At 36.6% G+C, this 11,263-nt stretch overlaps 1 protein-coding gene across 1 annotated transcript in view; it reads left to right on the forward strand.

Annotated features, from left to right (window-relative positions):
* Positions 1-11,263, forward strand: part of STPG2 (sperm tail PG-rich repeat containing 2) — a 579,581-nt gene that overhangs the window by 555,010 nt on the left and 13,308 nt on the right. Inside the window, 1 exon segment of the mRNA XM_069094391.1 lies at positions 9,682-9,830. Within this exon segment, the coding sequence (XP_068950492.1) occupies positions 9,682-9,830 (149 nt within the window).

Here is an 11,263-nt window from a genome sequence, read left to right on the forward strand (position 1 = left end):
TATTCGTGTATGTATGGGAAACAACTTGTTTAGTCAGTCAATAAAGATATATTAGGCACCTAGTATATGTCAGACATTACCAGATTATGTGCTTTTGCATAGGTTTTTATATGTTGTTGCCTTTCCACAACATGCTTAACATACTGTAAATAATGTGCAGTGTGGGGTCTTGTATTTTCTATGTCTTTCAGTCAATTATGCACTGGTAAAGATGAGGTCTATGACTGACTGTCATTGGAGAAACCTGTTCTGTTCCTCACTAATACTATCATAAAAGGTTACCTTGAAATGTGTATTTCATTCTGGTGACATTTTATATAAATGAGGAAGGATACATAGAGACTGGGAATTTTTCGTGTTCCCCTTGCTTTACTTCATTTGGTATTAAAAAAGGTCCATGTTTTATTAAACGTTTTGTGTGTTCCCTTCCTTCAGATCCCTTGTTACTCAGTCCCTCAGTGGTCTAAAATAAATGTTTGAAAAAGTAGAGCACTTCACCTAAATTCAGACCAAAAAATCAATAAAAATACAAAAGTTGTTCCAATCAAATTATTAAAAATAAATATACATCAAATATTTTGAAAAGAACACACTACAAACCTGCTAAATTTCAATAATTGTTCATTCAGTTTTGCACATATTTTTGGATGACACACCAGTATAGATAGGTCAATCACTGGAGTCAAGAAACACTGTTTCAGTATTTCCTTCCTTTGGTCCAAACAATTAGAACATTCATTCATTCTGCTTCATATTCAGACTCCTGGTTGGTCATGATGGGTCACACCGAACCCTAGGAGGTAAGCCTGGTATTCTGTCTTTCTGTCTTGGTGCAAGACCTGCTGAGTGTCTCTTTGAACAATAAATTACCTTAAATACATTTGCCACCCTTGACTTTCTGTAGAACTTTTCAATTGTGATAGTATAGAAAGATAGAAATCCTAATGACTTCAGAAAACTTCATCTAGTTTTATCTAGAAGGAACACATTCTTTTTTTGTTCAAGAAGGATGATAGGATTTCATTGGATCATAGGTTTGTTGTTGAAGTTGTCCTTTATTCTCAAAGAGGACCAAAAATGACAGCACGATGTTAGAGTCAAGTTATAGTGTGTCTGACTGTGACTAATGATTGGACATCAGCACCTTCTCGGAGGAAGGCATGCCATGCTGGGCAGTCCTGTGCCAATGTCTCCTGTGTCATGAAATAAATTCCAGGGTTCTTAAGAGAGACTTTGAGAATGTCCTTTTGACCACCATGTGAACACTTGCCTTGTATGAGTTCTTCATGAAATAATCTTTTAGGCAAGCCTGTGTTTGGCATCCAAACAATGTGGCCACCCTATCAGAGTTGTAGGAAACCCTGTTTAGTCATTTTCAGTTACATCTGATTCTTCATGACCCTATTTGGGGGTTTCTTGGCAAACACAGTGGAATGGTTTGCCATTTCCTTCTCCAGCTCATTTTATAGATAAGGAAACTGAGGCAAACAGGGTTATAAGTGACTTTCCCAGGGTCACACAGCTAGTAAGTGTCTGAGGCCAGATTTGAACTCATGAAGATGAATTTTCCTGACTCCAGGCTCAGTACTCTTTGCACTATGGTACCACCTAGCTGCTCTAGGAACCGTAGATATCATCTCATTTTATAGATTAGAAAAGTGGGCTCAAGTTGAGTGGTATTCTTGGGGTCACAGAGCTAGTAAGTTCTGCCTGTATTCCTGTATCCTCTTATATTTTGCCTTTTTTTGTTCATTTGTTTCAGAGCTAATACACCCATGCACATCTTCTACCCATTGTTCCATTAAAATATCACTGTTTTACATATGCAAGCTCCTAGCCTATATAACTTGCTATTATTACTTTTAAAACAAAACCAAACCTGAAATAATGGTTTCCATAACTTTGCCAGCCAGAGCTCTCATTCTTTTTTTTTCCCCCTTCAAAATGTTTGATGGTTTTCATTTAGTGTAGATTCCCTAGCAGGGATCCTGGTTCCCAATCTAATTATTTTGCATTTGTCTACTCTGAACTTAACATTTATCTCCTGACCCAGTCAACTAACCAGCCTCAATCTTTTTAACCTGGTTGTATTTTCTCATTCCTTCTATCTACTTCTATTTTTAGTTTAATCTGTTAACACTTTGGTCTCATTTTTAATAGCTTTTCTAAATCACTTACCCAGCAAATACATTTGGGGGATGCACCTAGCAAGACCATAGGAATATCAGTAAGGATCTCAGCAACTTCCCCAGAAAAGGAAGCGTCCTGCCCTGGCTTGGCTCTTTTTCAAGCACATAAAGGTTCGAGAGAAGCATTCTTTTCCTACTGCTTAGCCATTCTCATCCAGTTACATGGGGCACTTTCCAACTGATTAAGGCAAAGTGATTAGGCACAAGTGTGTGTAGCACCAAACATCTTAGGTAGTAATCTTTTGGCTCTATGCCTTTTTATCGTCCTTTAATCTAAATAACTTGAATTAGCCTCGCAGGACTATTTGGAAGATCAAATCAGACAATGGCTGTAAAGTGCTTTGCCAATTCTAAAGTGCTACTTAAATGCTAGCTATTATTTTGGTCATCTCATTCTCATTCCTTTCAACTGGATTCAGTTAGAAGCAATCTTGGGAAAAGTCTCTTTCCTGTGTTTTGTTTTGCTTTTTTCCATTCTTTAATATTCTATGGACATAGGGTTAAAATGACTGCTTTTTGAAGCAGAATAAAAGTATTGGTATGTAAGCTCACCCTCCTGTAGGCTTACTAAAAGCATCCTTGGCAAACAGGACAACATAGATGTTATCCCTGTACCTCATCCTGTGGGCTCATAATTTTTATCTTCTCTACTAAATCTCTCTATCTGGAAAGCTTTTCAATCCAAGAATCTCAGAGGTTATGAGTATCTGGTATGGTGACAGCTATTCAAATACTATTCTTTATATATAAAAAAAAATTCTCATGGCAGAGCAAAATATAACAGAAAATATTAAGAATATCTGACTTAAAGGATCCATCACCGGGAGCACAGGGTTTAGAATACCTGATTTAAGGGCACAGACACCATGTGTTTGTGGACCATTGCTAGGAGAGTCATTGATGGGTTCATGGCCAGGAGAGCCTGACGTCAAATTAGACAGATTAGGATTACTTTTCTCAGGCTCTTGAGATCATTAAAACTGGTAGTTAAGCCCATCAGGACATTAAAAAAAAATGGAAAGACTGCTAATTGTGAGCTCTTGGAGAGGATTGAGTAATTTGATTTTCTCTGTATCCCCAACAGTTATCACACTGACTGGTGGTTAATAAATACTTTGTGACTTAAATGACTTGATTTAATTAGTTATTTTGCATTTCACCTTGGTTTAGCTAAATCTTGATGTCCATTTACTGTTGAAAAGCAACCTTCTCTTCCTTGTTTCCTCTTTTTCCAATGCAGAAGCTTGGCTGTTATCAACCATTGTTGCTTTGGGATTACTATCACATTAACTTCTACTGTTCAGCTCCAAATAAAGGTAGGACCTCTAGATCTTCCAAGATGACAAACTCCTCAGGACATGTCTTTCTTTGGGGTATTTTCACTGAGCACCAGGAAAAACTAAACGCAAAAGAACCAAAGTTGTCACAGGTCCCCTAGTATAAGTCCTCCTTGTAAAATCAAAGCTCTTCTTGGTCAGCAATATTGGGATCACCATGAAATCAAGGTAAAGAAGGACTAATTTTGCCACCTTCCCAAAAATTTATCTCGCCACCTGAAATTATAGTTGATAGAATGACGGCTAGAAATGACCTCTTCCTTTAACAAATACAATATGGTCAACCAATTGTCCAGTTGCAATCTCTTATCTCATATGAAATCAAATATTTTCAGCAACAGGTCACTGCAGGAGTAGAGGTAGGCTCCTCCAAATTGTCCACGTGGCCCATTGGAGCCAAGCCAGGAATACCTATTTACACATGTTCTTAAAATACTTTGACAAAAATATAAATGTAGCATATTCAATGAATTGTGCTTATCTATGATATGGTGTTTTCACTATTGTCAATACCTTATAGATTCCAAGATTTTTCTCAAAAACTGTCCTAACTCAGTTTCATAATCTGGAGGGAAAAGGGACATAAGCAATGAATAGCTATTGAGTTATTCATTTTTCATTCTTTAGTCTTAGTATTTCTTTTGAATGCTGTGAACTTTTAAAAAATGTCACTAAAATGTTACCCATTTTCTGTTTCATGGAATAGCTGTACCAGTTTGAGTGCTATAAAGTCTATTTCAAATGCCATTAAAAACTTTCATTCTTACTATGTTATTCCACATATGGTCTCAATGTAAAAGTACAAAACAATCTCTAGTCTCTTCCTTTCAAAAGAAAGAGGAAAAAATAATTTCTTATTACAGAATAACAATTTATGTTCATTTTAAATAGCTCTTTCTTCTTGGTCTTTCATGGATCATACTTACATTAAGAGGCAGCCTATGATAGTGACTATAAAGTTGGCATTAAAATGAAGAAGATTTGTGTTCAAGTCTCTTCACTGACACATATTGGATGTGTGACTTTGGGCAAGTCACTTACCTACTAGGGACACAGACCACTCTCTCATACTTGAAGTTGCTCATCTGTATTGGTAGAGACAACTCCTGACCAGTCCCCAAAATAAGTGATATTTGAATTCCCTGAAAACTATGATTCATTGATGTTGGAATTCTCATGGAATGGAAATCTTCTGGAGAAAATTCTTGGTAGTATCAGATATGTAATCATGTCTTCATTAATATATCCTTGGCTCAAAGTTCATGTTATCTTTTACACTTTTTACACTTTGCATCCTTCCTGACCTATTTTCCCCAATGTCACACTTATCTCCTACTTCCTGTTCCTTCTACCTCAGCCTTAGAACAATCTTGCTCGAAATGTGATTAGCTTATTCACTCTGTATTGTCTGGTTTCTGTTCTCCTATATACACTTTCTCTGATTGCTGTTTACTATGGACTTGGACAAATGTGTTTCTTTGTTACTTATTATGTGTGTTCATTATGGAACAGTATTTTGTGGGAAAGGGCTCAAACCTTGGATATAAAGCTTGGAGTCCTGATTTCTCTATTAATTAAACAGTGATTAGAAGCTAGTTTGAACCTAAAAATCACATCCCCAGACTAATACTATTTAATGGACCAGATAAATGTAATTCTAATCCAATACCCTCTTTGTCTCATTAGAGCAGAGTAGCCAAGCTTCTGGTCCCAACTTATTTCCCTTCCTGAAAGGAAATAAAATTTCCTTTGGATAAGGTAGGGGGAAAAGGCGCTAGAGATGTCTATTCTGCCTCTCTTTGAGACATACAATGATAGCCCCATGCTACATGTAGAGGATAGCCCCTCAATACACAATGATGATAATAGTGATGGCGGTGATGATGATGGTGGTGGTGATGATGATATATGATAAGAGTAGCCTCTCAAAACATGATAATGATGAGGATAATAATGATAATGTGGTGTATATGTGTGTGTATATATATATATATATATATATATGTTGGTAGATATTGCTAAGACATTATTTTCACCATCTCATTCTCTTTTTCAAGGATTTTTTGTGTGTGTTGTATTGGTAAGGAAGCATGATTTGAAGTTAGGGAGTCCAAGTTTGAATCCCAGTCCTGATAATTTTTGTGCTGTTGGGCAAGTCACTTACCCTTTATAGTCTTAGTTTCTTCCTCTGTAAAAGATGACTGAACTTGATCTTAAAGATAAGATCCAAATCCCGTGATCTCATGATGCCTTTCTACCTTTGGATCCTTTAATCTCATATTAAATCTAAATTTTGTTGAGTAGTTTTCAAGTCCCCTCCATAATCTGGCCTTAGGTCATTTATCCATTGATTTATCTATTTATGATGATGCATTTAGCCATTGATTTCCATAGATTGCATAATATATCTTTGTTAATGAATTTTTAAAGGAATGAATCCGTGCATTTCTCAGTGTACCTTCATGCATAATCTCTGCTCTAATTACACAATGCCTTATGCATATCCTCTACAGTTTTAATAAATGGTTTCTGGATTGGTTTTTATTGGAAAAGAAAATACTTTTATCTGGTGACCATGTTTTCTTTTGATTTGGTATGGTTCTATTTCAAGAATACCTCAGTTTCTTCAGTGAAGACAGAAGGTGAGATAAAAGTGCCTTTAAGCAGAAGAGTCAAACAGCTTGTAAAATGTATTTCTTGCTGCCCATCTCTTCAATAAATTTGAATTGAAGTTACTGAGTATTAAAGTGTCATAGCCAGCAGGGTGCCTGCTCTACAAGGGTCTCCAGCTTTGGGCCCAAGTGTACTTAAGTATGATCTTGGAAGAGCCTGACTCTGAAGTAGGAGAATCAGGGTTTTCCTAAACTCTTTGCATTATGCCTGTGCTCTGGATAAATCTCTTAAATAAGGCTTAGATAAGTTTCATTTCTAGGATGTCCCCTAAAAGGGCCCACTTCTAGAAAAGGTACAATGTACAAATAGGACAAATATTTCTTGCACTTCAAAAGAAATGCTTAAAATATGAATGACATATGGGCATGCATTCACAAGTACTTAAAACATGAAACAGTAAGTAGGAGCACAGTGGTTTAGAAAGGCAGATGGATAGATTGGGAATCAGAAAGACCTGAGTTCCACTTGACCTCAAACACTTATTAGTGTGACTTTGAGCAAATCATGTAATTTCTCTTAGTCTCAGCTTCCTCATCTATAAAACAAAGAAAATAAAGCACCTACCTTATAGGATTCCTGGCTCTCTTCTTCTAGGCAATATTGTTTATTCCCATATCTTCAGTTACGCCTCCTATACAGATGCATTTGAAACCTTTATCTCCAAACCTGGCTTTTCTCCTGAGTTCCAGCCCACATCTTTAGCTGACTACAAGGCATCTCCATTTACTACCTATTGCATAGGATAAAATGCAGTTTTCTCTGTTTGGCATGTAAAAACCCTTTATGGTCTAACTCCCATATGCCTTTCCTATAATTTGGCATAGTTTTTGGTCACATCCTACATTCCGGCTAAATTAGCCCACTTGCTGTTCTTTACACATGATGTTCTATCTCCCACCTCCATGCTTTGGAACAGACTTCTACATATTTGTAATGTACTCTCTCTTCATCCTTGCCCTTTTTAATCATTAGCTTCCTTCAGGGTTGAGCTCAGATGCCATTTCGGGTGCTTTCCTGAATTATTAGTCCACAGCCCCTCCAATTATCTATCTACTTAAATATTGTCTCCCTCTAGTTGAATGATAAGTTCCTTGAAGGTAGATGCTTTTGTTTGTATATATTCCTGGCACCTAACCCATTGTCAAATACATAGGAGGTGTCTGATAACTACTTGTTGCATTGATTTAGATACCCTACTCATACTTCCAATCCAATCTGTCTAAAACCAAGCTTATTCTCTCCCCCAATCCCAAATCCTTACTTCTTTTTTAATTTCTTTAATTTTTGGCACCACCATTGTTCTCTATCACCTACAATTGAAACCTTATGGTTATCTTTGATTTCTTTCTCCCTCATTCCTTATGGCCATAGAGTAATTTTTCCATTGCAACATCTTTTACATTTGTCAATGGTTCTCTTTTCTCACTGTCACTTCCTGAGTGTAGGTCCTCATTGCTACTTGCCTAGAATATTGCAGTGTTTTCCATTGAAGTGTTCTTTTCTCTCACCTCCTTAACCCTAAGACCATCCTTCATACTGCTAACTGGTCATATTACTACTTGGGTCCAAAAACTTGTATGATTCCACAGGACCTACTGAATAAGACTCAAATTTCCTTGTCTTGATTTGAGACCCTCCTTAATATGGTACCATTTTCCCTTTATGTCCTCATCTCATATTGTTTCCCCTGTATCCCAGACAAACTGGTCATGTTTGTACCTTGAAAACACCATGTTCTCACACATTTCTAGCCTTTCCTCATGCTGTTCTCTGTGCCTAAAATCATGCCATCCCTTTTCTTCTTGGATTGCTGAATTATAATCCATTATTCAAAGTTTCACAAAATATATCACTTCCTCCTCAAAGCCTTTCCCATTTTGCCTAACTGGCAAAGACCTTGATCTATGAATATTAAATAGTACATTGATTTGTAATTCTCTAATGTCCTTAGCTATATTTGGGAGTTAGCCTAGAAGTACATTTAAATACAACTATAAAATAGTGCTTACAAAAATAATGATTTAAATAACCAGAGAGATTGTTTTTACTATGATTGAGTTATTCCAATATAAGCAAATGACAATATTACCCAATCAATTTATAGGTTTAGTTCAATACAAGTCCAGTGAATAGGGGGATATTTTATTGAACTAGGCAGAAAAAAACAATAATAACACTTGGTAGGAGTGGCCTAGAATCTAAAGGAAAAAAAAAACAGGAAAAGTTTAAATGAATAAGCCATAGCACTGCCAGACCTCAACTATATTATAAAACAAGAATCACCAAATTATTTAGTCCAGTTTGAAAACAAAACAGAACAAAACACAAAAAAAAAATTGTTGACTAGACTAGACAAGCAGAACCTCGACAGAAAAAGAAATAGCAGCTCAATGTTTGATGAACCCAAGAACAAAAATTAATTGGGGAAAGATTTCATTTTATGCAAGAAGTACTGAGAACACTAGAAAACAATTTGGCAGAAAATAGGTTTAGAATAATGGTTAGGTAACTAAACTCTTCTTACTCTTTGACTAAACCTAACATACTTAAAACCAAGAGGTTTGCTAGATATGGAAATCTCAAGGATATTAAAACCAATAACAAAGGTCCAAGGAAATCTAAAACCTTCACAGCAACACTCTGTGTGATGCTAAACAATTATAAACAAAGTGGGTGTTTATCACTTGGAGAATGACTGGAAAATATGTGCTGTGTCAATGAAATGGGATTTTATTATGCAATAAGAAGTGAAAAATAATAAAGTCAGAGAAATGTGGGAAGATCTATGTGAATTTATATAGCATCAGATGAACAGAACCAAATTCTACATAATGCCTCACAACAATGTAAAATAAAACATCACTAAAAGAATTTGAAGGGGGCAGCTAGGTGGGGCAGTGAATAGAGCGCCAGCCCTGGAGTCAGGAGGACCAGAGTTCAAATCCAACCTCAGACACTTAACACTTACTGGTTGTGTGACCTTGGGCAAGTCACTTAACCCCAATTGCCCTGCCCTTCCCCCCTCCAAAAAGCAAAAAACAAAAGAATTTGAACTGTGAGTAATGGACAACCCAGTGATGATCCAAGAAAAACAGATACTGAAGTTTACCAACCTCCTCAGAGCAGTGAGGTGGGAAACTATTAGGGAGAAATGTTATACACATAGCCAGATATACTTGATTTGTTTTTTGGTTTTTCCCTACTTAATAGTATTTTTTAAAAATTACATGTAAAGGTAGTTTTCCAAGTAAGCTTGTTACTATAAAAGATTCAATCTGGAGAATGAGAATCCCCCAAATTAATGTGATAGAACTGCAAAAAGGCATCAATAAAACTTTAGCTATTTTTATCACTTAGTTATTTATATTACTTACTCTGCTGCGTTTTCCTCTATGTTACACAACATCTTTCTAGACATCAGTTTCCAAAATTTGAGCAACATATGTTTAACGTGAGCTATTCTTTGGTTTGATTCTCAACAGCTAAGTCCGATTTTCAGAGACACTGTGCTGAAAGGAACCTTTAATGCTACCCTTCGGAATCCCTTATTGTGTGAGGTGGAAAACGTCTCTGCGCCTCAGAAAGTCAAAGCGCAGCTCCAGCTGGGAAACAAGCCTGCAATTTTAAAATGGTGAGTTTTGCTGACTCCCCTAGAGTCTGCTAATGCAACCTCAGATGTGTTTGCTTCATTTTCTTTATTCCATAAATTGTATGATTCATAGTTATCAGTCACTCCAAATTGGAGACCATCTTTAATAAAATGGGGTTGGCAGACTTTCTTTTGGCTAGCCCTTCTTTCCCAGTACAAATCCACCTATCCTCCCCCTGCAGTTCTGATTGAGTCAGTTCCTGTGGAAACTCTTGTCCTTGCAACATTCTAGTCTTTTTGGAAATAATTATACAAAAAGTGAGATTGTATTATGAAGGGATTGTCATTGAGTCAGAATGAAATGCCATTTTCAGATGAGAAAGAGGAGAGTCTGAGCACAATGATCGGCAGAATGTCTGAGACAGAGGTCCAGGCCTGAGATTTCATCAGGACAGGAATGTGCTCTGGCCTGTGGTATCCCAGGGAGAAATTCCTCTTCCATTCAGTACTCACCTCATTAAATGCCTTTATGGTTAGGGGGCTAACTGAGTTTGCATCAATTAAAAGGCACCAGACTTCTGAAGAGAAAATTATTTACCCTTTCTTTTCCTTTGGTTAATAAAATACAAAGATTAATAGCCCATGCAAATGATTGACCTACTTAGTGAAACTGCATAAGAAATGCCAAGAAGTACCTTCACATTCTTATGTTGTAAAAGTCTTGGCTTCATTGCTTTTCTGGAACACTGGAGTTCCATGGACACATTGTCTATGGAAGAATTTTTGAGTTAATTTTACTTTGACCACTGTTGTTTTAAATTTGTGTTAGTAAGTGGGGTAGAAGCTCCCGAATAACATTGCCAAAATTTCCCAACATCTTTTAATTGTCATAATATTCAGCAGCATATACTTGTGGTCTTCAAATGAAATACATTTTCTCTTGCAAAATAATCACTTTCTTCAACCACAAACCCCTGGACTTCAAATAGAAACAGATGTTTCTATTTGCAGTTCAATGAAGCAAGAATAAACAAGATTTCCCTTTCCCCTAACTCTTCCTCTACACTCAGTTTCTGAATAGATCTCCAATGGATTCACTTGTAGAAGGTCTAGGGAAAGGGTTGATTTTCTCAATGGAAGGAAATAGTAGTACACAGTGAAATGGAGGCTAGCAACAAGTGCATCCTTATGTTCTGTATAATATAAGTTAGCTGGTATCACAGAGGAGGGAACGCCAGGCCTGGAGTCAGGAAGTCCTGAGATCAGATCTAGATCCAGACACTAACTAGTTGTATTATCCTGGGCAAATCACTTAACTTGTCTGGCTGTTTCCTCAATTATAAAGTAGGGATGGTAATAGCCCCAACTTACCAGGATTGATGTGAAAAGCAAATGAGATAATATTTATAAATCACTTAGCATAGTGCCTGGAACATAATAGGCACTCAATAAATATTTCCTTCCTTCCTTCCTTC

The sequence above is a fragment of the Petaurus breviceps genome, unplaced genomic scaffold (assembly GCF_028583685.1).
Source record: "Petaurus breviceps papuanus isolate PSGF00001 unplaced genomic scaffold, PetGlider_PUasm1.0 126, whole genome shotgun sequence".
In the NCBI taxonomy this organism is placed as follows: Eukaryota; Metazoa; Chordata; class Mammalia; order Diprotodontia; family Petauridae; genus Petaurus; species Petaurus breviceps.